Below are 27,670 nucleotides of genomic sequence, written 5' to 3'. Positions count from 1 at the left end.
GCCCACTAAGCTGTCCTTCCGCAGGACCCTGGACAGCGGAGTGGGGCAGTGCCCCGCAGCCAGCAGGAGGTGCCAAGCCCTTGTCTCCATGGCCCTTCCCCAGGGCCCGGCAGATGGCAGCCTCCCCACGGGGGACCCCAGCCCCTCCGAGGGCACTCCAGGGCCTAGCCAGGCCCCTGCCAACCCAGCAGCCACCAGACGGCGGGCGCTCCTCCAGGAGCTGGAGACCCAGGTGCAGGCCGCCTACGGGCAGGTAAAGGGGGCCGGGGTGCGGAGCCATCCTCAGCTGGGGGGTCGTGAGGGAACAGTGGGGATGCCAGACCCCAACCGCGGCCCACTGGGCCAACCCAGGGCTGAGCCCAGGGAGGGGACCTCGGACGTGCACAGTGACAGAGGGGGCAGCAGCCACTCGGCTGCCCAGGCTGGCATCCCTCCCCACCTCTGCCCTCACTGAGGCCTGCTTCCAGCCCACAGAGCCCAAAGTCAGCTGCCCTCGGCTCCTTGCCCAAGTACAAGGGGCAGGGGGCAGGTCCAGGCAGGTGTGCCGAGCAGGCTGGCTGGGTGGATGCTCTGGGGTGAGAGCAAGGGTCCGACAGGGAGGGCCAGGGCCTTCCTGGGTCTGCTGTTCTGGGGAGAGATGACCCAGCCTGCTCTAGCACAGAAGCCACCTGGTTTCCTCCTCCCAGGTCCGGGCCCTGCTTCTGAAGACATTAAATCTCTCCTGATTAGAAGAGATTAGGGGTAGTGGGGGGTGGATAGGGTCCTGGAGAGGGAGTGTCTGGAAGACCCTCAGGAGTGAGCATGGGGAGGTTGTGCCTTCCAGGGGGGCCTTATGCCCCGAGTGGCCCCCCTCACCAGCAGAGATGCTCAGAGATAATCCCAGATTAGGACCCAAGCCCCTGTGCCCAAGGCTCCCCGCCTGCCCACCCACGCCCAATCTCCCCACAAAACCCTAGGAAAATCCCCTGCAGTGCTCCCAGACTCTCACTGGGAGTGGCTGGGGGCTGGGGGGAGCCCACAGCATCCTCTGAGGCCCAGCCCTGGGCCACCCCCGGGACTCCAGGCCTGGCATGGTTCAAGGGCCCATGGGAAACTCTGCCAAGCGGCCCCAACACCGGGGGCCTAAGGTAGGAGTGTCAAGGGGGAAAGCCAAGGCCAGGAGGCTGGCTGGACCCTGAAAGGTTCTGGTGGGGGGGGGTGGTGCAGAGCCCTGTGAGAGGCTGAGCTGGGGTTACAGCGCAGCTGGGGGATGGAGGGGTGGGTTCCCACCACCCTAGACCGAGATTTTCCCTGGCAGCCCCCAGACTCTGGCCCATCCTGGTCTTGGCTCCTGTAGGCCACTGGGCTTCCCCTGCCAAAGCTCGTCAGGGCCCCCAGCTGCCCACTCGACTGCCCCATCCCTGCTGCCACCCTTGCCCTCTGCTAGTCAGTCCTGGCCTGGGAGACTCAGCACATGAGCTCAGGGTCTCACTCTGCCATTGGCTTTTTGAGTGACCGTGGCCAAGTCTCTTGCCTTTTCTGGGCCTCGGTTTGCCCAACTGAACAGTGAGGGGGTGGACCCTTCCAGCATAGAGTGTTGCTGATGGTGAGGGTCCACTGTTCTGTGCTGGGTTCTAACGACGGGAGAGGCTGGTGAGGGAGGGGGGAGAGGGGTCACTGTCCCAGCTCATGGCCGGCTCTGCTGCAGGACTGCTGGCAGTGGCCTGGCTCCCCGCCAAGGGGGTCCCGCCATGGCCTGGGCCCCAGCCCCAAGGAGCAGAGGAGCCCTGGGCCGGGTGTTCAGGGCTGCTACTCCGTACTCAGTAGCCTGGTGGGGCCTGCCTGCGTCTTCCTGCAGCCCAGCATCACCGCCACCCAGCTCGTATGTACGGTCACCACCTGCCTGCCGCCCGTGCCTACCTTCTCCTTGAGTGGAGGGAGAGGATTGAGTGGGGATCTCAGAGCAAAGCACACAGACCCAGGGGTGTAAGGGGCAGAGAGGAGTGGAGAAACAGACATGGGATCAAACACGGGGGAGACCCAGGGAAACATGCCAGGAAAGAAAGAAGAGGGGGCCGAGAGCAATCCAGAGAAATGGCAGAGACAGCCACCAAGAGGATGGTCAGGGAGGGGACAGGGCTTCCAGGAGAGGGACAGAGAGAACAAGAGGGACATATGCTGACACTGAGGCCCCCATGGCCAAGCCCAAGGTTCTGCCCAACCCCAGATCCATCTCTGGCTAATGGAGCTCCGGCCCTAGAGGAGGGTGGGCACGGAGAACAGGGAAGAGGGGCCAGGTGCCCAGGTCCATCAACAGGAATGGTGGGAGGAATAGGTCGGAGCAGTGTCGCTGCTGGTCCTGTGCCTGCATGTTGTAGGGGGCCCCAAAGGACAAGAAGGAAGGGATGCAGGTGCCTGGGGGGTCCAGGGAATTCTTAACCCCTCTGTGTCCCCTCAGGATCGGGAGCTGCGGCCAGAGGAGATTGAAGGTAAAGGGTTGGGGAAAGAACTAGAATTTCCGGAGTGCGGGGCATTGGGTGGGGGCCTGAGCAGGCTCCAGGAGGAGCAGGAAGGCCGCAGGGGATCCGTGCGAGAATATGGGGACAAGACTGAGCAGGGAGGGGTTGAGAGAACCCCCAGCTGTCAGTTCCCTGGTCCCACTTGCCAGGTGGGTCACGGTCCCCTTTTTTTATTTGTTCATTCAGCGAACACTTCCTGGGTGCCCACTGTGTGCCTGGCCCAGTGCTGAGCACTGGGAAATGTGACAAACTGGACAGATATGGCCTGTGTCCTCTGGAGTCAGACGTCAATAAGTCAACTACAAGTACAAATGGTGCTAAGTGCTCTCAAGGAAGTGAACAAATGGGCCAGAGGGGACTGAACTGAGAGGGAAGACCTCCTTGATTAGGTGACTTAAGGACCAAAGAGGAGGGGAGAGTGTCCAGAATGTGAGCTCCATGAGGTCAAGGATTTGTTTCTCCCTCTCCCTTCCTTCCTTCCTCTTTCCTTCCTTCCTTCCTTCCTTCCTCTCTTTTTCATTCATTCTTTTCTTCCTTCCTTTCTTTCTTTCTTTCTTTCTTTCTTTCTTTCTTTCTTTCTTTCTTTCTTTCCTTTTTTTTCTTTCTTCATTGCCATATTCCCAGTACCTAGAGCAGAGCTTGGCACATAGCAGATGTTCCTTAAATATTTGCAGAATGAATTAAAGGAATAGCATGTACAAAGGCCCTGAGGCAGCAAAGAGAAATGGGTGTTTAGAAAGAGGAAATGATTGGACCAAGGGGAGAAGGTCCAATCCAGGATGGGGTCCAGGGTGACGTGGGGGAAGGACTGACTCTGCCCTGCCTGGCAGAGCTGCAGGCCGCCTTCCAGGAGTTTGACCGAGACCGGGACGGCTATATCGGCTACGGAGAGCTGGGAGCCTGCATGCGGACAATGGGCTACATGCCCACGGAGATGGAGCTCATCGAGATTTCACAGCAAATCAGTATGTGCCTGAGACCTGCCCCACCCCCAGTTCTCCAGAGGCCACGCCCATGGCCAGGGCAGCTGGGCAGCCCAGGGAACAGAGGTGTCTACACAGGTTGGCCCCCAGAGCTCGGGACCTTGGTCATTCTCAAGGCAAGCTCTCTGCCTCCAGAGAATCTCACCATCCCCTAGGATGTGGGTGAGTCAAGGACCATCATGCCCACTTTTTAGATGAGGGCAGAACTCTTATTATCCCCATAAGGAGAAGAAAGTCGGTTCTTAGGGAAGCGTGGGTGCTCAGCAAAGGAAGTGGTTGGAGCCAAGATCTGAATGCGGGCAGCCTACCCAGAACCCAGCTCTTTCTCTATGCTTCATTCCCAACAGAGGGAAAACAGGATTAAATAAGAATAGGAAGCCAAGGAAAATCAGTGTGTAGAAATTCTCCACACTGAGTCTCTGAAAGGTTAAGTGACTTGCTTAAGGTCACAAAGTCAGATCATTGGAGCCAGGACTTGAACCCAACTGAACTCTTCAGAAAAATTAAGAAAAGCCCTCAGGAGACACAGATAACCCAGCCTGTGAGACCCAGAGGGAGGGAAAGGCCCATTTAGTGGGGCAGGGGAGAGGGACACAGGCCAGAAGGGAAGGACAAAAGGCAGAGGGCGCCAGGGCTGGGCAGGGGTCTCTGATGGTCCCAGGTCTCTGATGGGCGTGGCCCCCAGGTGGCGGGAAGGTGGACTTTGACGACTTTCTGGAGCTGATGGGCCCCAAGCTGCTGGCGGAGACTGCGGACATGATTGGCGTCAGGGAGCTGCGGGACGCCTTCCGGGAGGTGGGGTCACCGGGGCTGGAGGGGGCGGGGCTGCTTGTCTGTTGTGAGTGAGGGGCTGCACGAATGAACGGTTCGGTCTGTGACCTGATGCCGCAACCAACGCCGCCACAGTTCGACACCAACAGGGACGGCTGCATCAGCTTGGGTGAACTCCGGGCGGCTCTGAAGGCCCTGCTGGGAGAGCGGCTCAGCCAGCGGGAGGTGGACGAGATATTCCATGACATTGACCTCAACGGGGACGGCCTGGTCGACTTTGAAGGTACCGTCCACCGCTCACCAAGCTCAGGACCGCTCGCCCTGGGAGGGTTTTAACGGAGGAAGAGCCTTAATCCGTGTGTGCCAGGCGCTGTGCTAAGCACGCCTGTGTCCTCTCCTAGGTAATCATCACGAAAACCCGGGAGGAAGGAACTCTTATCCCCATAAGCAGGAGAAGAAAGTCAGTTCTTAGGGAAGCGTGAGTGCTTAGCAAAAGAAGTGGATGGAGTCAAGATCTGCATGCGGGCAGCCTACCCAGAACCCAGCTCTTTCTCTATGCTTCATTCCCAAAAGAGGGAAAAAAGGATTAAATAAGAATAGGAAGCCAAGGAAAATCAGTGTGTAGAAATTCTCCAAGGTAGGCCCCAGAGTGTTCCTGGCTTCCTAGCAGCCAAAGCAAAGAGGAAAATAGGTTCAGTTACAAGATTTGGTTTTTTTTCCCTGTAAGATGAAGCCCCTCTTCCTGGCCTATTCCCTACCAGATTCAGGGGACTCCCTTGCACGCCCTGTCTTGACCACACTCCCTCCCACCTCAAGGCCAGTATATTAGCCTCACTCCTGGGGAGTCCAGAGAGCAGACCAGAAAACGTTGGCTTTGTCCTGGCAGAGTTTGTGCGAATGATGTCTCGCTGAGCCTATACAGAAGCTGGAGGCAGCAGACAGGACTTGGCACCAGAGCCACTGCCTGCCAGTGTGTTCCCGGAGCCCCTCGCCTCCAGCTGGGACCCTCATCCTCTCCTCCCTGCCCCGGCCTGTGTGCAATGCCCTTGCCTGCCCTCACCTCCACCCCCACTCGTCCACCAAGCCCCCTCGCCCGTCTCTATTTCTCTGACAATAAAGCATCTTTGAGCAGCTTTCACCACTCACTTGTTCACCCTGCAGGTATTTGGCCCCCAAAAGTGAAGTCCCCTCGACTGTGAACTTTGGGTGGGTAGGGGCCCTCCCCGGATCCTGCACCCAGCCCAGAGCAAGTGTTGGGAAACGTCCCCGGATGAGTAAACCCAACCTGCTTCTCCCAGAGCTGGGTGCGCGGTGGCCCCTCATCCTGTGAAGGGCTCCTACCGGACCCAGGATGACATGAGAGGAGCACGTGCCTGAGGGCTTTTCCCAAGCTCCATCCCATTTCCTCTTAGAAGGGTGCTGCGCGGTGCTCCCTCCAAAAAAAGAACTTGCTGGTCGGCTGTGAGGAGTGAGTGAGCTGACAGGCCTCTTCAGGACATACCTCAGCTTTGGGGCTGATACCTCACTCTTCCCGGGAGCCCCCAGCCACTGACCGAGCACATAGGTGGTCTCCGCTCCGAGCTCCCCTCCAGGTTAGCCGAGGTGTGGTCAGGTCAGCCTCGAATCGGAAGCTGTCTGCCCAATCCTGCTTCACCGTGCGTCCTCGTTTTTGCGTCCCTAACTTCAGCTTAGTGTCTGCCTCCCGGGGAGACCACATGACACATCTCCTCACTCCAGCCCTGCCACGGTCTTTGTAACCCCATGTGCCATATTGAGGAACCCCAGAGGCCGGGTGTCAGTGACTTGCTAGAGGTCACGCAGCTCCACTGCCATCTCTCCCCTCCAGGCCATGCAGCGCGTGCTGCCAGATTTTTCTTCCTGAAATGCCATTTGCGTGTTGTCACACTCTAGAAACTGGTCATGATCCCTCATTGCCCCCAGGCTGAGCTGGCCCCTTTGCCTGGCACCAGAAGGCTCCGGGGAGGAACTGGCATACAGTCACACAGGTTAGGATGAAGCAGAGGTGGGACTTCACCCAGGCCTGGGGACTCTAAAATCACAGTGCCAACAAGAAAGGACGCCTCCAGGTCAGAGCAGACCCAGGACAGGCCTCAGCCTCCTCAAGCACTGCCTGACCCGACGCCGTTCCCACCTGCCGGGAGGCGTGATGGGCTTGATGTCCAGGTCAGGAAGGGGGAGGAGCTTGCAGTGCCCGTGGCTGGTCCTCAGCATGGCTACTGCCAACAAGGTGGCCTTAAGACAGAGCAGGCGGGCAGCCACCGGCACTCTGCTCAGCCTGGAGCCTGGACCCCGAGGTGCCAGGGCTGGCTGCCGCAGCCTCAGCACCACTTGCCTGGCAGATCACAATTAATGCTTAATCCTCAATTGGGTGATCTCTCCTGCCAGTCTGGCAGGCTTGGGGCTGAGGAGGAGTTGCCCCAGCCCTGCAGCTTGTCCGGGAGCCATGGCCCACACTCCCTCCCACCACCCTCCACTGGCCGGCACAGATGGCATTGCTGCCTGAAAGGTCTGTCCCCTCTGCAGGGGCTGGGGAGAGTGACGGACAGGTGCCAGGGGAAGACCAGAGCAGGCTCAAGGTCACCTTCCCACGGGCCCCAGCTTGTCAGGCCCTGTGCCTGGAGCAAGGGAGGGGGGATGGTTGGGGGGATGACCTTAATTGGCTGCCGTGTGTCTGCTGGCATCAGAAGTGCCCACAGTTCCCCCAAATCTCACACGTGCCCTCCCACCCCAGAAAGGCTGTTAGCTCAGAAGTTCCAAACAGACACAGCTGGAGCAGGCAGCAGGCCTGGGAGGAACAGGAAGCAGGCAGCGACTGTGCAAGCCAAGAGCCCCTTCCCCGCCTAAAGGGGGCACCTGCCACCCAACTCCACTGACTGTTGCCAGCTGGAGCAGGCTGGAGCTACGGCATCTTCTGGTTTTCCAAGAGAAGCTGTCAGCTGAGATTTTTACCGTAAGTCCACTTTAAATAGTTGGAGTATAATATACATTCAGTAATGTATACGAGTGTAAAGCTCAGTGGATTTTTCCATGTGTATGCACCGGGTAACCATCACCCAGATGAAGATATTACATCCACTTATTGTACTCTAGAGTAGTTCTAGGTTTACAGAATTATTTTGAATATTGGACAGGGAGCTCCTAAATACACCACACCGAGCTTCTCCTATGTGTTAGTCAAGGTTCTCCAGAGAAACAGAACCAATAGGAGGGGTGTGTGTGTGTGTGTGTGTGTGTGTGTGTGTGAAGATATTTATTGTAAGGAATTGGCTTGGGTAATTATGGACACAGAGCAGTCCCCAGATCTTCATTCAGCAAGCTGGTGACACAGGAGACCTAGTGATACAGTTCCAGCCCAAGCCCGAAGGCCCAAGAACCAGAAAAGTCAATGTTGTAAGTTCCAGTCTGAGAGCAGAAGACTGATGACCCTGCTCAAAGGTCAGGCAGGCAAAGTTCCCTCTCGCTCAGCCTTTTTTTTTTTCCATTCAGATCTTCAACCCACATTGGGAAGAGCCATCTGCTTTACTTAGTCCACAGATTCAATGGGTGTTAATCTCATCCAGATACACCCTCACAGACACACCCAGAATCATGTTTGACCGAAGGTCTGGGCACCCCATAACTCAGTCAGGTTGACACACAAAATTAACCACGACACTCTATTAACATCTTACGTCAGAATGGTACCTTTGTCACTGCTGATGAACTAATACTGGCACATTAACTGAAGTCCACATTTTATGCAGATTTTATCACTTTTTCCCTTGTTCTGTTCCAGAGTGCCATCCAGGACACCATGTTACATTAGGCATCACGTCTCCTTAGGCTTCTCTTGGTCATGATGGTTTTACAGAATTTCCTTGTTTTTTGAAATTATCTTGACAGTTTTTTAAAAATTTTTATTTATTTGTTTGTCTATTTATTTATGGCTGCGTTAGGTCTTCGTTACTGCGCACGGGCTTTTTCTAGTTGCGGCGAGCGGGGCTACTCTTCGATGCGGTGCGCGGGCTTCTCATTGCCGTGGCTTCTCTTGTTGCAGAGCATGGGCTCTAGGTGCGCGGGCTTCAGTAGTTGTGGCACGCGGGCTCGGTAGTTGTGGCTCGCAGGCTCTAGAGAGTAGGCTCAGTAGTTGTGGCGCACTGGCTTAGTTGCTCTGCGGCATGTGGGATCTTCCCGGACCAGGGCTCAAACTTGTGTCCCCTGCCCTGGCAGGCGGATTCTTAACCACTGCGCCACCGGGGATGTCCCTCTTGACAGTTTTGAGGAGGACCAGTCAGGTATTTTATAGAATGTCCCTAAATTGGGATTTTTCTGATGTTTTTCTCACGATTAGAATGGGGTTCTCATCCCAACATATGAAGGGTGCATACTATCAACATGATATCACTGATGCTGTTGACCTTGATCACCTGGCTTAAGGTAGTGTTTGTCAGGTTTCTGTACTGTAAAATTACTCTTTTTCTTTCTCCTGTTACATACTATACTCTGGAAGGAAGTCACTATACACGGCCCGCGCTTAAGCGGGGTGGAGCATTATAATTCACCTCATTAAGGGCTGAGTTTCTACATAAATTACTTGAAATTCTTCTGTCCGGGAAGTTTGTCTCTTCTCCATTTATTTATTTGCGCAATCATTTTTACATCAATATGGACTCATAGATATTTATTTTATACAAGTTATAATCTAGTACTATTATTTTATTTTCTTGCTCAAATTGCTCTACCTTGGGCCATTGGAAGCTCTTTCAGTTGGCTCCTGTGTCCCTCTGACATACCGCCATTATTGTGGGTGTTTGGGTTTGGGGGTTTTTATTTCATTTTAGCATTTTCTTACTTTCTGGCACAACTAGATGCTTCGGAATCATCTTGTCTATTCCTGCCCCAGTCCTAGAATCTGCCATTTCTCCAAGGAACCCTGCTTCATTTTATTGGAGAATGGTATTCGAAACCAAGATCTGGGTGCAAGCTTGCTTCTAGGCCCTCTCAGCTGATAGAGTGATGAGATATATATGTATACTCACCTGTGAACATAGAAATTTTAAAATATTTCTGTATGTAACCAACTGTATTTATATCAAGCTAAACATGAGTTCCTATTGATACCTCCAACTCTAATCCGTTACCACATGGATCATTCTAGCCGCCTCCTCCTCGCTTACCTGTAACTTCTCATTCCAACAGTGAGAAATCATCCACTCTACACTGACATAATTTTTGATTCCAGTGTACATGTGTAGTGGTTTCCGAATTGTTAACCCGCACCCCCATGGGAAACCACGTCATCAACTAGGGTCCAGTGCTTATGTGCAGTGCTTTTAGTCTTTTTCTTACAGACACCCCTCATTTTCAGACTAGCACCTTATTCCCCCACTCCCTTCACTGAAGCTGTTTCATACATTTGTGATACAGTTTGATTCTTTTGCCATATTCTGCATTCCATCCTGGGATCCCCTGACCTCCTAAATGATTTTTTAAATCATTAAAAAAATGTTCGTGATTGAAGCTCACTCTTTGACAAATGCTTAAGAGGAGAATGAAACAGTAAGCACTTTATGAATATTCACTTAATCCACACAACAACCCTAAGAGATAGTTATTATTAGCGTCCCCATTTTACAGACGGGGAAGCTGAGGCCTATTGAGGTAACTTGCCCAAGGGCAAATCGCTAGCTGAGGTGGTGTGACATTCGAACAGTCAGTCTGACTCCAGATGGTGCTGTAGTCCATGATCCAGGACGGCGCATGGTACAGGGCCCGGCCTGCAGTTTAGTATTCAAGGTTAGCTGTTCCTGCTATTGTCATTATGAGGCACCGGCGTGGGGCCTTAGGGGGGTGGGGGGTGGGGTGCAGGTTGAGGAGCCTTTGAGGTCGCCCTTGGACCTTACACCAGCCTAGACCCGAGGTCCAGGCAATTGGGAGGAAGAGGCGCATCAACAGCGTTGGTGACGGACCCGTTGCCATGGGAACAGACGGAGGCCTCAGGAGGGCGCATGCGCCGATCGAGGACAGGTTGCTGAACCGGTGAAAGGTGACGTAAAAGCGCACGGGGTGGGGCGCAGGGTTGGGAACGTCAAAGCCCTGCGTCCTCCGGCACTCAGAGCTGAGGAAAGGCGCGCGCGCGCGCGCGCGGCGGCGGCGACGGCGGCGGCGCTGGCGACAGCAGCCCAGCTGGACCGGGACCGGGCAGCGGGAAGCTGACGTACGAAGCAACGTGAGTGAGGCGCGAGGGCGGCACCCAAGCCCGGGAAGCCCGGCTCGGCGCGAACCGCGGTGGACCAGACCCAGGTCCAGGCTTCCGAGGCCCCGCCTCTCGGGTTTTGGGACTAATCGGATTGAGAGCGCGCCGGCCCGGGCCGCGAACTCGCCAATTGCGGAGGGCGTCGGCCACCGCCCAATCCGAAGCAGACAGGTGCGAGGTCCGGAAGGCGGAGACCAATCAGCAGCGGTTGCGGCCTGTTGGGGCCGGTCTCGGCCAATGAGAAGGCCCGAGTGACATCTTCGCGCGCCAATCGGGAGTGAAGGAGCGTTCGTGCCCGCCCGCCCTTCCGGCCTGAGCTCTATTTACCAGGGGCGTGCTGCCGGCTTGCCAATCAGAGCGCGGCTGAGCGGCCAGGCAGCCAACCCGGGAGGAGCGGCCGGCCGGCGTCTGCCGCACCCAGGAGTTGGGGATGTCCTACAAACCCATCGCCCCCGCCCCCAGCAGCACCCCCGGCTCCAGCACCCCTGGGCCCGGCACCCCGGTCCCTACAGGTGAGGATCCAGCTCCACCCCTGCTTGCCTGCCCGGGCGGTCGAGGTCTCGAAGAGAAGACGGCCTGAGTTCTGCAATACTGGGCCTGCCGCCTACCCTCGCTGAGCCTCAGTTCGCTGGCCTGTGAAGTGGGCGTGGTCACGTAAGGGCTTGTTGGTGAAGCGCAGGGGGAGGGGTTTGTCCTGAAGTTTAGCAGCCTGGAATGAAGCCCTTTGGAGGGAATCGGGCGAATCTGGTCCGGGGCTTGGAACGTCGGGGCGAGGCGTCCCTGCCCCACGCTGACCTCTTACTGGCGCATGTTGCAGCCGGAAGTGTCCCATCGCCGTCGGGCTCGGTGCCAGGAGCCGCTGCCCCTTTCAGACCACTGTTTAACGACTTTGGACCGCCCTCCATGGGCTATGTGCAGGTGAGTGGAGCCGAGGGATTGCCTATGGACGGGGACTGGGGGCCCCTTCTTGGCCTGAGCTCACTGCCCTGTTCTCTTTTGACATAGGCAATGAAACCACCTGGCGCCCAGGGCTCCCAGAGCACTTACACCGACCTGCTGTCGGTCATAGAGGAGATGGGCAAAGAGATCCGGCCCACCTATGCTGGTAGCAAGAGCGCCATGGAGCGCCTGAAGAGAGGTAAGTGAAGCCAGGCCCACCGCCCCTGCCCGGGAGACAAACACTGGACAGTGCTTCACTAGGTAGGGAAGGAAAGACATCTGGAGGCCACCTGAGCCAAGCCTGGACTCGGGCCAGGATCACTATCCAGAGTGGCGGGGTTTTTTGGGTTTTTTTGTGTGTTTTTTTGGCCACGCCATAAAGCATGCGAGATCTTAGTTCCCCGACCAGAGATCGAACCCATGCCCCCTGCATTGGGAGCGTGGAGTCTTAACCACAGGACCACCAGGGAAGTCCCCCAGAGAGGCGTTTTAAATTGAATTGACATTGAGTTAATTTCCAGGGAAGGACCTGGGAGTTTGTATTTCAACAGGGCATATTTGAGGATTAACCTCTAAACCTCTAATCTCATCCAGCCCCTCATTAGATTATAGTCCCTTTTACTGAAAGGGAAGGGGATGGAGAGGGAGGGTGTTTTTCACTGGCGGGTGAACTTGGGACTTGGAGGGTCGCTGAGATCCTGTATGTTACTTCCGCATCCACACCCCAGGCATCATCCATGCCCGGGCGCTAGTCAGAGAGTGCCTGGCAGAGACAGAGCGGAATGCCCGCACGTAACAGGACTCGACTCCGCCTCAGCATCTGGACCTTTCCTGGCCACTGCAGAGCACCTGCTTCTCCCTGGCCTTCACCCCGAGTTGCACTTCCCATCCTGGGCTTCCTGTTCTGTGTCCTTTGGTGGGTGCCCTCCAGGAACCAGTGGGCGGCTCTCGCTCCAGTCGGCAGCACTAACTGGAAACCCCCAAAAGAGTTAGCAGCGAGGTCACTGTGAATCCCACCCATGACCTGCCAACAGTGTTGATCCAACTGGAGCTTCCTCCTTTCTGTGGCCCCCACCACTCAGCACTTACCCAGGACTTCTCACCACTTTTCCCAGACCCCTTCTCCCCAGCAGGGCCTCAGAAGGCCTGTCGCCTCCCTGCCCTGTCTCCTGGGCCGTGGCGACTCTTTTCTCAGTGTGTCTTTTGCTAAATATGCCCTTTTTGTATGAATAAAAGATAATTTGGAGTTGTTCTCTCAGCTCGTAGTTTTTGAGTCTGGTGCTTTTGCTAAGCCTGGATGGGCGGAAGGTGGGGTGCAGTGGGTGGGAGAGAGGCCCACGGAGCCTGGCTTTGCCTTGCCTCCACTGTCCATTGACCTTGAGTGGAACCCTGCCCTTCTCTGGCCCTCAGCCTTCCAGCTGTAAGTAGTGGAAAGGGTTGAGCTCCAGTAGCCGAGCGCCCTGCCCTCCTTCACGTGATGCCACCAGGGGGCAGCGCAGGGCCTTGGCTGCCTCCACGGCTGGAGGGCACTGTCTCCAGCCTGAGCCTAGAGGGTTCTTTCCCTGGACTAGCAGTGCCTAGCTGGTGGAAATGCCAGTTCACTTAAGCCACACCCTCACATGCCTTAATGCCCTAACATCCTAAGCTCGGAATCAGCCCTGGAGGCTCTGAATACACCCCATCTCTGAGTCCTCAGAGAGGAAAGAAAGGGAGCATTGCTGCTTCCCTCCCCACAGGACCTGAGAAACAGTCAAGGAGAGAGAACTGGTTTCCAACATGGGTGAGACCCAGCTCGGTGCTGCCATACACTGTCCCAGTGCCTTGTAGCTGACTGGGTGTGGTCCCACGAGCCCAACCCTAGGCTGTCTCAGCCTTTGCGCAGGATCTGGTGGCCATTGACCGGACTGTGGACCCAGAAGATATAGGTGGGGAAAGCCACGGGTCCCCATTCAGGGACTAGCGCAAAGATTTGGAGTGACTGCAGGCCTCTGCCTGTGTGTGTGGCAGAATGACCCTAGAGGTCTGGGGCACTGGAACCGCACCAGCTAGGTAGAGGCAAGTCAGAGACCAGCTTCTGGCTGCACTTTGGACGGGGAGGCATTTCCCCCGCCCTGGGCCTCAGGATCCAAGGGCCTGGGAAGTTGGGAATGGGACTCTGTCATATTTCCATAGCACACAGGAGGGCTGGGCCAGGGTGGAGGTGGGAACCCAGAGTGCTTTGGGGATCCCAAAGAATACAGCGGGACTGAGAAGCGCCAGCCTGTGGAGAAGGGCCTCTTCTTCCCCCGCCGCCTAGGGGAAGGAAGAATGGGGCCGCCCTCCTCCGCCGCGGGCGGGGCTGCCCGGACCCGGCCCGGGTGGGGGGGAGGGCCGCCGGGCCCAGGAAGGAGGCGGGGCGGCCGCAGTGACGCGGCGGGCGACGGGGAGGGACAGCAGGGGCACCGGCGGGCAGACCTGGAGGAAGGTCGGGGCCATGGGCCCGCGCTTCGTCTCCAGGGGGTCCGGCCACCGCTGGAATCCGAGGCCGGGGCTCGGGGCGCTAGGGGCTCTGACCCGCCGCCCGTCCGCCCCAGCCCGTAACGGGTGAGGGGCGCCCGCCCTAAACTAGAGGTGAGCCGGGACGTTGGCGGGCGGGCCAAGAGCACGGCGAGGGACGGGGACGCCGGGGAGTGGAAGGAAGTGGAGACAACGGGGGCCTCTCGCCTGCTCAGTGGGTGCGAGGTGTAGGTAGGGGCTGCGGCGAAACCGGGGCGCAGGTGGACGGAGGGGGTCTCTCAGGGCGGGGGCCCGTGGGATACTTCTGCCTCAGCCCGAAGAGGGGTCAGCCCTCGGGAAGGATGTTGGGGCGGCTGCGTAGACAAGTGCCGGGGGTCCAGAAAGGATGCTGGGAAGGGGAGAGTTGGGGACTGGGCTGCCGGCCAGGGTGGGGAAGGCAGGTCTAGCGGCCGGAGGTGTTAGTTATCTGGTCTTTGAAGGTAGGTTTGGGGGCGGGGGGTGGGGAACACTGACAGAGATGCTGAGGAGGGGTGCACGGGGCTGCTCCGCATAGAGACACCCCAGGGGACAAGGTTCTAAGTGGACGTCCAAGAGTGGGGGACACGGGACCGACTCGGGGAAAGGGATGCAATGGGCGGGCCCCGAGGGGCCGGTTGTGGAAGGCGGGCCCGGAAGGAGGGGCCCGGGGGTTCCTGGGGGCGGGTCCCTGAGGGATGCCGTTCCGAGGGGCTAGGACGCGGACGCGGCCGAAGAGGCAAGGCTGGCCAGCCAGCCCGCCGGCCTGAGCCCGCGGCTCCGGGGGGCCAGCGTCAGCGCGCGGTTGCCGTGGCGATGGGCGGGCGGGGGGCGGGGGCTGCGCGGAAAAGAGGTCAGCGCTCAGCCTCGCCGAGGCTCCCGGCCCCCCGCGGCGCTGGCTGCAGAGCTGGGCTCGCCTCTGCCTCCCCTGCGGCGAGCCCGGGCATGGGGTCGCCGGGCCCGAGCCCCTCGGCCCTCGCGCAGGGCTCGGGGCCGCGCGCCGCCGCCGCCCCGCACTGACGGCCGCGCGGTGTCCTGCACCAGCGGGAGCGGAGGCCGCGCACTGCCGGCCGAGCGCCTTCAGGATGCTCATCAAGGAGTACCACATTCTGCTGCCCATGAGCCTGGACGAGTACCAGGTGGCCCAGCTCTACATGATCCAGGTGAGGGCGGTGGGAAGTAGGCGACCAAGGCGCGGGGTGGGGGGAGGTATGCTTCATGTTGGGTGTCCGCAGGAGCGCGCAGGCCGCACCTGGGACCAGGGGCTGGGCCCAGCTCAGTTCCCCTCCAGTCCCGCTCTGGGGCTTGGAAGGGCTCAGGCCAGAGGAGGAGAGAGAGCTTCCCCGGTCGGATGTGGGGGAGGGGTGGTGGTGGTTAAAGTCTGTGGGAAGAGCGGCAGAACGGCCTAGTGGTGCCTCCCCACCCCAAGTGCCCAGCCCCTCCTGGGCGCTCAGCCCCCATCTGACCTCCTTTAATCCTTCTTAGAATGTGTAATCCTTTGGGAGTAAGCAAAGGAGCGCAGGAGGATGCAAAGGAGCGGGAGGCAGAAAGTGAGGAGCAGGTCCCAGGTGGTAGGGAAAGACTGGGAGGGGTTCCCAGAGGGCCTTGGCAGGACCTCGGCAGCCCCAGGCGGTCAGGGAGATGGGCTGAGGATCAGGCCCCAAATCTGTCATAGAGAGGAGCAGGCAGGGACCCCAGATGCTGAGGTCTGGGCTAAGAGGAAGGGGGTAGAGGCCCTGGACGTCGGGAAGAATGAGCCAGAGCAGGCTCTCAGGGAGGGGAGAGGGTTGGTGCCCGTTCCAGACGTGCTCCCCAGAAATGTGGGACCAGAGTCTGAGCAGGCAAGGGAGCCGGGATCTGGCCTCAGAGGGTTAAGTGGGCCAGGTTCAAACTCCAGAGCTATGTAAGGACGGGATCTGAGTGCTCTCCGACTAGGAGGGGTGTGGCAGGAGCTGGTGTTGGGGTCCTAGAAAGGTGGGGGCCCCTTTTACTCTCCTGGATTCTTCCAGCCCACCCACCCTGGCCCCGTGCCAGCAGCACACGCAGCATGCGCCCACCTCAGGAGCTTACACTGGCTTCCCCTCTGCCTCAAATAGTGCCCCCACCTCACACCTGCTCAGCACCCTCCCTTCCCCCAGGTCATCTTCAGATCAAGGTCATGTTATCTTCTCAATGAGGCCTTCCCTGACCATCCCATCAAAATTGCAACCCCCAGCCCTATCCGCCTTACCCTATTCTGTGCTTTCTTTTTACCACAGCACTTAGCACCTTCTAATTTGCTTTTTTTTGTTTTCTGTGTGTTATCTATCTCCCTCCACTGGAACATACGTTGCACAGGGGCAGGCAGGGGTCTGTGTTCTGTACATCAACAGATCCCAATTAACATAATCCCAAACAATGTCTGGAATAGAGCAGACAACAAATACTTGAATGACTGAATGAGTCCTGGCTTGCAGAACCCCATAGGGGACTGGACAGCGGCTGTAATACTGACCCCAGGAGCTACAGGGGACCAGGGTCAGGTTTCAGAGAGTTAGAACAGCTGGGACTAGGGCCTCAGAGCTACACAGGGGACCAGGCCTAGCTCGGGATCCCATCCCAGGAGCTGATCTGGGGCTGAGCTGCCCGTTCTACTCTTGCCCTGGGCTGCAGAAAAAGAGCCGAGAAGAGTCAAGTGGTGAGGGCAGTGGCGTGGAGATCCTGGCCAACCGGCCCTACACGGATGGGCCCGGTGGCAGTGGGCAGTACACACACAAGGTGTACCACGTGGGCTCCCACATCCCAGGCTGGTTCCGGGCACTGCTGCCCAAGGCCGCCCTGCAGGTGGAGGAGGAATCCTGGAATGCCTATCCCTACACCCGCACCCGGTGAGTGGGTGGGGCAGGTCTGGGGCCAGGAGGGGAACAGCACTGGTGGGCACAGCCGTGACCCTCACCCCCACCCTCTGCCCAGGTACACCTGCCCCTTTGTGGAGAAATTCTCCATTGAAATAGAGACCTATTACCTGCCTGATGGGGGGCAGCAGCCGAATGTCTTCAACCTGAGTGGGGCTGAGCGGAGACAGCGCATCCTGGGTGAGGCCTGGAGCCAGCGGGGGGACCGTGGAGCCCCTCTCAGGACACCTGCCACCTCAACAGGCGGCCTCTGACAAGTCCCAGCTCTCTCCCGGTCTAGGCTTCCTGTGCATGGAAAGTTGCCCCCCCAATCCCGAGGTGTGGGAGGAGTGGCAGGGGCCGGAGGGGGCTGCTGTTGCTCAGCGCTGCCGGAACCCCCCCAGATACCATCGACATTGTGCGGGATGCAGTGGCCCCAGGCGAGTACAAAGCGGAAGAAGACCCCCGGCTGTACCGCTCGGCCAAGACAGGCCGAGGACCACTGGCTGATGACTGGGCACGCACAGCAGCCCAGACGGGGCCCCTCATGTGCGCCTATAAGCTGTGCAAGGTTGAGTTCCGCTACTGGGGCATGCAGGCCAAGATTGAGCAGTTCATCCACGATGTCGGTGAGTGCCCAGCCTTGCGAGGTTCTATTTACTCGGCATGCACCAGGCCGCGCGTTTGAGCCAGGGATGCTCTCAGTCTACTGGGGACACAGAAACATAAAGCCGTCATTTCCGTTTGATGTGGTGGGCACTGAGGCAGAGGGGAGCCGCACAGCCTAGCTAGGGGTTGGGGGAGCCTAGCCTTGAGGTACAGGTGAGAGTCAGGCGGGCAAGGAGCTGACAACGTGATCTCTGAGGTCCATGCCGGTTCTGACATTCAGAGATGCTGCTTCTCATCCATTAAAATTCTAAGACTCTCCAGTGTTCTGTGGGTCAAGCGAGACTTAGAGGCTCTCAGGCGGGTCACCAGCTCTAACCTGCAACACGCTAAGGAGTGCAGGCCAAAGCTGTGACTCTGTCGCTCTCTCCGAGTCCCATCCTTTGGCCCTGTTATCCAGGAGGCCCTGTTTCATGCCCCCCCTAAAACTAACCCCACAGTTCCTGTGGCTCAGCCCTGCCCCACCTCCCAGGTCTGAGGGTAGACTACCTGCAGGTAGAAGGATGGGGGTGTCCAGGGACCTGGGTTCCATTCCACCACGGACCCTCATGGAAACTCTCCTCCAGGGAGCTACTTCCCATCTCTGCGCCTTAATTTTCCCTTCGGTAAATGAGGAAGAGTTTGGGCCAGATAGTAAAAAGCTAGTATTGATCACCACATGCCCAATTCTTTGCTAATCACTTCCCATGCAAGATCTCCTTTAACACCCCCAACACCCCTCAAGGTAAGGACAGTTATTATTGCCATTTTACAGATGAGGAAATTTGACTCAGAGAGTAATACAGGCACCGTATCTTAAATTTGGAAGAATGCCAAAGAGCACAAATTAGAAAAATGGAACTCACCCACATGTAACCACTATTAAGATTCTGGTGTATTTCCTTCCAGAAGTTTATAACAATAATTCAATCATTATGACTTTATTTCCTAGATATTGAAGTCTCTAAGTTTAGTCCTCTGCTTAGGATGAAAATATCCCAGAATGGGTATCATGTTTTGCTTCATTAAGTGCCAACACTTCCATTAACTCTTAACACCTTCATTAACCATCAACAATTTCATTAACTATCAACGCCTTAATTGTTAACTCTTGTGAAGAAATCAGCAGGAAGCCAGCTGAAAGAACAAGCATTGCTCCCAGCTTCCCAGGGTGTCGGGGTGGGCTCAGCGCTCAGAGTTGGGGTGTCCAGAGGGATAAAAGAGGCAGTGGGCAGGGAGGGAGGTGGGGCAGGAAGACAAATGCCAGTTTCCACTCCCGTCTCCCGGACAGTGCTCACCCTGCCATACTTTGTGGCCCTGGGTGGGTGGTGTGCCCAGGGGAGCCATTACCTGAACTCACGGGCTGGGCATGTGGCTGCAGTGGCAGGGAAACTCGGGGCTGGGGCGTGTGGGTGGGGAGGGCATGGCTTTGATGCCTGGGCGCCTACAGGTCTGCGTCGGGTGATGCTGCGGGCCCACCGCCAGGCCTGGTGCTGGCAGGACGAGTGGACAGAGCTGAGCATGGCTGACATCCGGGCACTGGAGGAAGAGACGGCCCGCATGCTGGCACAGCGCATGGCCAAGTGCAACACAGGCAGTGAGGGGCCCGAGGCCCAGCCCCCCGGGAAGCCAAGCACTGAGGCCCGGGCTGGGACCAGCCGTGCTGGCACCCCCGATGGGCCCGAGGTGCCCCCAGGCCCCGATGCCTCGCCCGATGCCAGCTTCGGCAAGCAGTGGTCCTCGTCCTCCCATTCCTCCTACTCGTCCCAGCATGGAGGTGAGGCTGAGGCAGAGGGGCGGGAGGGAGCGGCCCTCAGGCTGGACTCCCAGGCTGAGGCCAATGTGGCCCTGCAGGGGGCGTGTCTCCCCAGACTCTGTCCGAGTGGCGCATGCAGAACATCGCCCGAGACTCTGAGAACAGCTCTGAGGAGGAGTTCTTTGATGCCCACGGTCAGCACCCCAGACCTGTTAGGGGAAGGGGGGGGTCCCTGAGCAGCTCCCGCCAAACCATGACGCAGCCCTTCGTCCCTTCAGAAGGTTTCTCGGACAGTGACGAGGTTTTCCCCAAGGAGATGACCAAGTGGAACTCCAATGACTTCATCGACGCCTTTGCCTGCCCCATGGAGGCAGAAGGGGCGCCAGGTAAAGATCCCACATCCAGTTGCCAGCCACCAGCACTCCGTATGCGGTGGGGACTTGGAGAACAACTCATTCCTAAGTTTAATGGGGTCCTGAGATGAATGTCAGTCCAGAAAGTGTGCTCATTAAATACACAGACGAGTAATGAGCAGATAATGGGTGGATGGATGGATGTGGGGCGTGTATTCAGGGTTCAGACACAGCACAGAGAATGGAGGAATTCATTCGGAGTCCAGGAAGGCTTCACGTGGGAGGTGATGTCTAAGCTGGATTTTGAAGGATTGGACGAGCTCTGTCCAAAAGAACTTTCTGAGATGATGGAAATGTTCTAGCCACTAGCCACATGTGGCTAGCAAGTACTTGAAATGTGGCAAGTGGGACTGAGGAACTGAAATTGGTATTGTTATTTTAATTCATTTCAGTTTAAGTAGGCACATGTGACTAGTGGCTACCATATTGGACAGGGCAGGATTAGAAGGAATTTTCCAGGCAAACAGGGCTTGTGCGGAGACGCATGCCTGTCAGCAGCAGGACTGGCCATGTGCAAAGACGCAGAAACGTGAAATGACCTGGGAGAGTCGGGTGAGAGGAGAAGGTCAGAGGAAGATGGGGGGCGAGGGCGGGTGCTCAGGCAGACAGCAGAGCAGGGGTACCTGAAGTACCAGATGAGGGGATCCCCACAGACCCCTCAGTCCCCTTCACTGGCTTTCCCCATCCTGCAGACCCTGGAACCGAGTCCACCAAAGATATCGGGGACGGGGCCCGAGCACCCAGGGACCCAGAAGTGAGTATGGTCGGCCACCCCGCGTCTCATTCTGCCCACCCACCGGCCAGGCCACTGCTCTGACATCCCTGGCACCCCCCCTGTGCCCCGCAGGGCCCGGATGGAGCGGGGGAACTGGGGGCGGAGACATGCACAGTCCACGCCCTCTTCCTCATCCTGCACAGCGGCAACATCCTAGACTCAGGCCCTGGAGACACCAGCTCCAAGCAGGCGGATGTGCAGACGCTAAGCCTGGCCTTCGAGGCCATCACCCGCGTCCATTTCCCCGAGGCTCTGGGCCACGTGGCGCTGCGCCTGGTGCCCTGCCCACCCATCTGCGCCGCTGCCTATGCCCTTGTCTCCAAGTACTGGTCAGGGATGGGAGGGTGGGGGACACACAGGGTCCCCAAGGTGTGGACAGCCACTTGGGGGCTCCTGAGACCAGAGAGGCCCCATGGGGGGAGGGGGAGGAGGCCAGGAAGCCAAACACCTGGGCTAGTCACCTACCCAGCTGGATTTCAGTTTCTAGTCAATGGCTCCATCACAAAGGCCTCTGGGATACTGACGGTCCCCACAAAGGCCCTCCAGTGCTAGGACTTGCCAACAGGTCAAGGGGACTTAGAGGGGGCAGTGGAGGGCCTGGAGGCCCCCCACCCATCCATTATACCCCCTCCTCCTACAGCCTGAGCCCCTACAGCCATGACGGTGACAGCCTGTCCCGCTCCCAGGACCACATTCCACTGGCTGCCCTGCCGTTGCTGGCCACCTCATCCTCCCGATACCAGGGCGCTGTGGCCACGGTCATTGCCCGCACTAACCAGGCCTACGCCGCCTTCCTGCGCTCGTCTGAGGGTGTCGGCTTCTGCGGGCAGGTCAGGAGTTAGGGATGTTCCCAGGGAACTTGCTGCGGGAGCCCCCCATCCTCCTGCCTCTGCTGCAGCCCCTCCTGATGGCGCTGCCCTTCCACCCAGGTGGTGCTGATTGGGGATGGCGTCGGTGGAATCCTGGGCTTTGATGCACTCTGCCACAGCGCCAGCGCGGGCACTGGGAGCCGCAGCAGCAGCCGCCGCGGAAGCATGGTCAGTGTGGCTGGACCTGCCTCCCCAGGAGGCCGGTGTCTCCCCGGCTCTAGTTCTCTGCCCCTGGAATATGACCTCTCTCCGGCCTGTCCCCTGCTGCCTCATTCCACCTCCTCTGGGGCTCTACTCTTTGTTTAAGTCCCTGCCCAACCCCCAAGCCTCTTTCCTCACTTCCAAATAAGTAGAAATCGACTGTCTCCAGTCCTAAGGCTGTTTCTGTCCCCTATTCCGTCTAGAACAATGAGCTGCTCTCCCCGGAGGTTGGCCCAGTGCGGGATCCCCTGGCAGATGGGGTGGAGGGACTGGGCCGGGCCAGCCCAGAGCCCTCAGTGCTGCCTGCCCAGCACACCCACAGCGACATGGCCAGTCCTGAGCCCGAGGGCTCTCAAAACAGGTGACATTCCTGCCCCATCAACCCCAAACTGGGCTTGTGCTGGGCTGCGGAAGCAGCAGCACTGAGCACCCTCCCGCCCTCCCCCAGCCTGCAGACGGTCCCCTCAGCCACCTCCTCTGGGGAGCCCAGACGGGCAAGCACAGCCTCCTGTCCACCCGCTGCCGCCTCTGAGGTTCCTGATGGTCTCACCAGTGCCACCCGCCTTGACTTCAAGGTCTCCGGCTTCTTCCTCTTTGGCTCCCCTCTGGGCCTGGTGCTGGCTCTGCGGAAAACCGTGATGCCCACGTTGGAGGGTGAGCCCTCAGGGTGGGGGTGGGCTTCACCTGCCCCTCCCCCATCTCCGCTTTGTTTCATCTGAAATGGGGGTGTTTATACCATTCCCCACTGTACAAATAAATGGCTTGGCTAGAGAGGGAAAACCTGAGGCCCAGAAAGAAGGGACTTGCCAAGGCCAAGTGTCCCAAAGGGCACCAGGAGGAACGCATACCCACAGATGCTTTCATGAGAGGGGGTCCAACAGGCATGGGGAACGCTTCATCTTGAACATCAGCAAATCGAAGGCTCTGATCTCTTTTTAGCCGAGAGACCTGTCTCACTTTTAAGCACTCCCAGGGACCTCCCAGGGAGTAGAGTCTGGGAAGTGCTGGTTCAGGGTCACACAGCATGTCAGGGTGCCGCTTCCCACAACCCCTGCCTCCCAGTATGCCCAGATGAATCCCCTCCCCCCTTTATCTTCTGGGTACCAGTGGCCCAGATGCGGCCAGCCTGTGAGCAGATCTACAACCTCTTCCATGCGGCCGACCCCTGCGCCTCCCGCCTTGAGCCCCTGCTGGCCCCCAAGTTCCAGGCCATCGCCCCACTGGCTGTGCCGCGCTACCAGAAGTTCCCCCTGGGAGACGGCTCATCCCTGCTGCTGGGTATGCCGCCAACCAAGATAAAGGGGAGAAAGAGGACGGCACCAACAGTGAGGGATGGGTGTGGGCCCCCCTCTCCCAAGAAGACATGAGGTAGTTCCCACATCATTGGTACTCTCTCATGTCACCACTCCCAGGACCAGGGAGCCCTCCCCTGGCCCCTTGGGCAGTCTGGATCCCCAAGACCCTCTAACATTCTCTGCCCAGAAGTTGGGGGCAGTGGTGACAACTGGGCTGAAGGGAGGAGGTGGTGACACTGAGAGCAGCCGCCCACCGCCGGCGGGGAGAGGGGCTGCTGTGTCTGTGTGTAGGGATGCGTTGTGTCTCCGCATGCACTTGTGTTCGTGTATTGGTTTGGGGTGTGTACTCATGTGCATGCGAGTGAGTAGCCCTTTGGCCCCATGAGACAAGTGGGCCTGGGTCCAGGTGGTGGCGGCAGTCATGCTGGCAGGAATGCGGCTGGCTGTTGGGGTGAGCTAACAGGAGAGGCTGCCCCCACCCTTCACCTCCACCCAGATGTGGGGCACTTCAGCCTTAGCCAAGACCCAACCAGGGAGGGCTGGCAGGGGGGATGGGGGAGGGATGGGGGCCAGGCTGTCCTGGAACCTTGGGTGGGAAAACAGGAGGGTGGCCTGGCCCAGCCCGCCACTGAGGTCGCCCGTCCACCCACAGCTGACACTCTGCAGACCCACTCAGGCCTCTTTCTGGAGGAGCTGGAGATGTTGGTGCCCTCAACGCCCACCTCTACCAGCGGAGCCTTCTGGAAGGGCAGTGAGCTAGGCAGTGATCTGCCAGCCCAGCCAGCTGCCCCCAGCACCACCAGTGAGGTGGTTAAGAGTAAGTCAGCCAGCCACCCAGCCTGGGCAGGGAATCCTTATTCCACCTTCAAAGCCCAGCTGAAACACCCTTGCCCCAAGCGTTTGCTCTGGGATGAGTGCGCCCTAGCACCCAACTCCAGACTCAGCAGGGTTGGCAGAAAAGAGGGAGGGAAGAGCATTAGGGGCCAGACGGGTGGGCATGGGGTGGGAGGCCACCCCTGACTCACTGCCCGCCGTGGCCGTACAGTCCTGGAGCGCTGGTGGGGGACCAAGCGGATTGACTACTCGCTGTACTGCCCTGAGGCGCTCACCGCCTTCCCCACCGTCTCGCTGCCCCACCTCTTCCACGCCAGCTACTGGGAGTCGGCGGATGTGGTGGCCTTCATCCTGCGCCAGGTGGGCCCAGGGATGCGGGGTGGGAGGGGGAACCGGACAATGATAGGGAGCCGTGGGCTGGGGGAGGGGCAGCCCCAGGCACCCTTCCCCCCTTCACGTGGCCTTGCTGGTCCGATTCTTCGCAGGTGATGGAGAAGGAGCAGCCGCAGCTGGCCGAGTGCGAGGAGCCGTCCATCTACAGCCCGGCCTTCCCCAGGGAGAAGTGGCAGCGCAAACGCACCCAGGTCAAGATCCGGGTACGTGCCCTGCCCCTCGAGCCCTCAAGAGCGAGGCCCTGCCTACTCTCCCCAGGATCCCCGCCCCTCAAGACCTGCCGGGGTCCAATCCCGCCCGCTGACCCTGGGTCCTGGGTCCTGGCCCCACCTCCTCATGCCTCGGCCCCGCCCCTGGGTACCAACTGGTCTCCTCCCTTAACCATCCCGCCACCTCCTCATCCTCTGCACCCCAACCTGTCATGCCTCCGGCCCCTCGGAACCGCCCTCCACACAGAGGCCCTCATGACCTCAGATCGGGGTCAGCAAAAGCGCCCACCCCTCGGGCCTCGCCCCTCTCTCGCAGCGACCCCGCCTCCTCCAGGCCGAGCACCCCAGTCTGACAGCGGGTCCCCCTCACCAGCACCTCCCGCATCCCTGTCACCTCTTTGCTGCGGGCTCACGCCGTCTCCTCCCACCAGAACGTCACTTCCAACCACCGGGCGAGCGACACGGTGGTGTGCGAGGGCCGCCCCCAGGTGCTGAACGGGCGCTTCATGTACGGGCCCTTGGACGTGGTCACGCTCACCGGAGAGAAGGTCAGGACACAGAGGCCTCAGTCCCGGGTAGACCGGCCGCCCTCGGGCCGAACTCGCCCCAAGCGGGAGGTCCGGGTGCTGCCTCCTGTCCCACGGATAGCTCCCAGTCACACTAGGTTGAGCCCCCAACCCCGTCCTCCCCCAACAACAGGCCCGCCTCGGCCCTCCTCCGCTCAGCGTCGGGGGGACCCTCTCACCCCCTCTGCCTGCTAGGTGGACATCTACATCATGACGCAGCCGCTGTCAGGCAAGTGGATTCACTTTGGCACCGAGGTCACCAACAGCTCGGGCCGCCTCACCTTCCCGGTGCCCGTGGAGCGTGCGCTGGGTATCGGTGTTTACCCGGTGCGCATGGTGGTCAGGTGAGCGCGGGGTGGGCCGGGCCTCTGCGGGGTGGGGCTCCTCTGGGCCCCGCCCCTATGTCGCTCAAGCAGCCCTTGGGCCGTAGGGGCGACCACACGTACGCTGAGTGCTGCCTGACGGTCGTGGCCCGCAGCACGGAGGCCGTGGTGTTCAGCATCGACGGCTCCTTCACCGCCAGCGTCTCCATCATGGGCAGCGACCCCAAGGTGCGCGCCGGCGCCGTGGACGTGGTCAGGTAGGAGCGGCCGCCCGGCTCGCCGTGGTGACTGGTCTCCACCCCTGGTGCATGGAGCTGACCGCCGCCCCACCCTGCAGGCACTGGCAGGACGCGGGCTACCTGATCGTGTACGTAACGGGCCGGCCCGACATGCAGAAGCACCGCGTGGTGGCCTGGCTGTCACAGCACAACTTCCCCCACGGCGTAGTCTCCTTCTGCGATGGCCTCACCCACGACCCGCTGCGCCAGAAGGCGGTGTTTCTGCAGAGCCTGGTGCAGGAGGTGCGGCGGCTGGGGAGGGTCCCGTCCCCGCCGTCGCCCTGGGAGGAGGCCCATCCGGTCTCACCCCCATCGGCCCCCGAACCTAACAGACCGCCAAGGCCCTCGTGGTCCCAGGGGCCCCTTGTCCTTGGGGCCAACTAGAGAGATACGGCCGGTCCCGACCCCACCCGGACCTGGTGAGGTAGACCATATGGCCTCGACCCGAAACATTCTGAACCGGATGCCCACCAGACCCCACCCCCTGCCTCACGACTCCGCCCCCCGGGGCTGCTGATTGGCCTCTCTGGCCACAGGTGGAACTGAACATCGTGGCCGGCTACGGGTCCCCCAAAGATGTGGCCGTATATGCGGCGCTGGGCCTACCCCCGGGCCAGACCTACATCGTGGGCCGCGCTGTGCGGAAGCTCCAGGCGCAGTGCCAGGTGAGGACCAAGTGAAGGTGGGGACTGCGAGCCAGCTGGGGAGTGGGAGCCTGGGTCTGGGCGGGAAGGACCACCCATGTGTTAAGAAGCACCTAAGGCAGGCGGCTGTGAGAAGGATGGCTGGCATCAGGGAACCTGGGCTCCTCCTAGGATGGGGGTCACAAGCAGCTTGGAGGTGCTGGGCAGGCCAGGATTGATACTATGCTCAAGACCTTGAGTACTGGTTCCACTTTGGCACGGTCCTGGGCATAGGCCTTGACCTTTCTGAGCCTCAATTTCTCATCTGCAAAATGGAAATGATAAGATGGACCAGACCTCAACAGCTATCATGAAGAGCACGTGATTTACTGCAGATCAGCGTGCACGGGGCTGGGCGCAAAGCAAGTGCTTGCTAAACGTTAGTTGCTGTTGTTTTCCTCCAAAATCCCATTCTACAGATGAGGAAACTCAAGATGAGACCCAGAGAGAGGCAGAGCCAGGAATAAAGGTGCCCTGGCTCCGCCTGGGGTTGGTCAGGCTGTGCCAGGCCTATAATGCAGCCAGCACTGCCCAGGACCCTGGGGAGGACAGGTGAGGGCAGTGTGTGGGCCTGAGACCAGCCATCCCCTCATCCCTGCCCACCTCTGCCCGCAGTTCCTGTCAGATGGCTATGTGGCCCACTTGGGCCAACTGGAGGCCAGCTCCCACCCTCATGCCCCCGTGGGACCCTCGAGGGCCGCCCTGGCCAAGAGCAGCTATGGCGGGGCTGCCCCTGTGGACTTCCTCCGAAAACAGAGCCAGCTGCTTCGCTCGAGGGGCCCCAGCCAGGCAGAGCGGGAGGGCCCAGGGACGCCGCCCACCACCCTGGCGCGAGGCAAGGCCCGAAGCATCAGCCTCAAGCTAGACGGCGAAGAGTGAGGCCCAAACTGTGGCTGGACTTGGGTTATTTACTCACACACTTGAGAGGCCCACGTGGCCGCATGTGGAAGGCTGGGCCCCCAGCCCCACATCCTGCATCTCTGTTTGCCCCTCGGTGTTAGTTCCCTTTCATGTTGGGGGACCCAGCCGTGGGGGTGGGAGGAGGGAGCAGCAAGGGCCCAGAGGCTTTTCCAGTGTGTGTAAATCCATGAAAATAAACACCATCTGCATCCCACCTGATCGCCCGCCTGCTTGGCATCACAGGGCAGCCCAGCCCCCAGTTTCCAGTTCAAGAGAGATGCTGAAGGGCAAAGAGGAGTCAGGATGTGCCCAGGGTCATGCAGCAGGTCAGAGGACAGGGCCAGGATTGGGGCCTGGAGAGCCAGCCTACCCCCGCCCTCCGCTCACCACCTGGGCTGGCCTTTCAGTTCCCAGGGGCCACACTTGGCTTCTCACTGGAACCTCTGCCTGCATTAGCTGAGGCCATGGGATCGGAGGGGAGCCTGCCTCACCCGGACACTAGGCCCCCTGGCTTGCACTTGCTTCGTCTCCCCGTTAAGACTGAAAGCTTCCAGGCAGCTTAGCCCTGGCCAGCGAGAAACACTTCCTTTGTGACAGAGACCACCCTCACTTCTCTGTCAGGGACACTGAGGCCCAAAAAGATGTGAGTTGGTGAATGGGGAGCTGGGATTAGAACCCCAATTCTTTGCCTCCCCAAAC

General features: G+C 59.2%; 3 protein-coding genes across 5 annotated transcripts; all 3 read left to right on the top strand.

Annotated features, from left to right (window-relative positions):
* Positions 1-88: 88 nt before the first annotated feature.
* Positions 89-5,164, top strand: CABP2 (calcium binding protein 2; the record flags this gene model as incomplete). 3 transcript variants are annotated; one of them, XM_082659612.1, is made up of 7 exons in its annotated part: positions 1,071-1,127; positions 1,688-1,861; positions 2,438-2,468; positions 3,329-3,463; positions 4,167-4,276; positions 4,388-4,535; positions 5,139-5,164. In XM_082659612.1, 7 exons carry the CDS (start codon positions 1,071-1,073, stop codon positions 5,162-5,164), a joined length of 681 nt encoding a protein of 226 aa, XP_082515738.1. The 3 variants fall into 3 exon arrangements, with proteins under 3 accessions (XP_082515739.1, XP_082515738.1, XP_082515740.1); XM_082659613.1 differs by lacking the exons at positions 1,071-1,127; positions 1,688-1,861 and adding an exon at positions 89-253; XM_082659614.1 differs by lacking the exon at positions 1,688-1,861.
* A 5,203-nt stretch (positions 5,165-10,367) lies between these two features.
* CDK2AP2 (cyclin dependent kinase 2 associated protein 2) lies at positions 10,368-12,705 on the top strand. The gene is made up of 4 exons (XM_082660839.1): positions 10,368-11,020; positions 11,326-11,426; positions 11,514-11,646; positions 12,176-12,705. Exons 1-4 carry the CDS (start codon positions 10,939-10,941, stop codon positions 12,241-12,243), a joined length of 384 nt encoding a protein of 127 aa, XP_082516965.1. The 5' UTR covers positions 10,368-10,938; the 3' UTR covers positions 12,244-12,705.
* A 1,207-nt stretch (positions 12,706-13,912) lies between these two features.
* Positions 13,913-27,573, top strand: PITPNM1 (phosphatidylinositol transfer protein membrane associated 1). Its single transcript, XM_082660541.1, has 24 exons — positions 13,913-14,174; positions 15,003-15,121; positions 16,611-16,825; positions 16,911-17,032; positions 17,236-17,460; positions 18,927-19,253; positions 19,331-19,426; positions 19,511-19,618; positions 20,338-20,399; positions 20,493-20,743; positions 21,061-21,250; positions 21,350-21,457; positions 21,694-21,851; positions 21,939-22,144; positions 22,598-22,768; positions 23,438-23,602; positions 23,831-23,979; positions 24,105-24,215; positions 24,653-24,769; positions 24,983-25,131; positions 25,218-25,367; positions 25,448-25,631; positions 25,925-26,053; positions 26,687-27,573. The coding sequence occupies exons 2-24, from the start codon at positions 15,044-15,046 to the stop codon at positions 26,948-26,950; spliced, it is 3,735 nt and encodes a 1,244-aa protein (XP_082516667.1). The 5' UTR covers positions 13,913-14,174; positions 15,003-15,043; the 3' UTR covers positions 26,951-27,573.
* Positions 27,574-27,670: the final 97 nt, after the last annotated feature.

This window comes from Grampus griseus, assembly GCF_964374135.1.
Source record: "Grampus griseus genome assembly, chromosome: 8".
In the NCBI taxonomy this organism is placed as follows: domain Eukaryota; kingdom Metazoa; phylum Chordata; class Mammalia; order Artiodactyla; family Delphinidae; genus Grampus; species Grampus griseus.
Note: the sequence above shows the minus strand (reverse complement) of the source record. Positions and strands in the feature narration are given on the sequence as shown.

Bases quoted from the DNA above. Each gene is read 5' to 3' on its own strand.
- PITPNM1 (XM_082660541.1), top strand. From the start codon at position 15,044: ATGCTCATCAAGGAGTACCACATTCTGCTGCCCATGAGCCTGGACGAG. The intron at 20,744-21,060 runs GTACTGGTCAGG...CTCCTCCTACAG, and splicing joins GCCTATGCCCTTGTCTCCAA to CCTGAGCCCCTACAGCCATG. The intron at 25,132-25,217 runs GTGAGCGCGGGG...CTTGGGCCGTAG, and splicing joins CCGGTGCGCATGGTGGTCAG to GGGCGACCACACGTACGCTG.
- CDK2AP2 (XM_082660839.1), top strand. From the start codon at position 10,939: ATGTCCTACAAACCCATCGCCCCCGCCCCCAGCAGCACCCCCGGCTCC. The intron at 11,021-11,325 runs GTGAGGATCCAG...CGCATGTTGCAG, and splicing joins CGGCACCCCGGTCCCTACAG to CCGGAAGTGTCCCATCGCCG. The intron at 11,427-11,513 runs GTGAGTGGAGCC...CTTTTGACATAG, and splicing joins CCTCCATGGGCTATGTGCAG to GCAATGAAACCACCTGGCGC.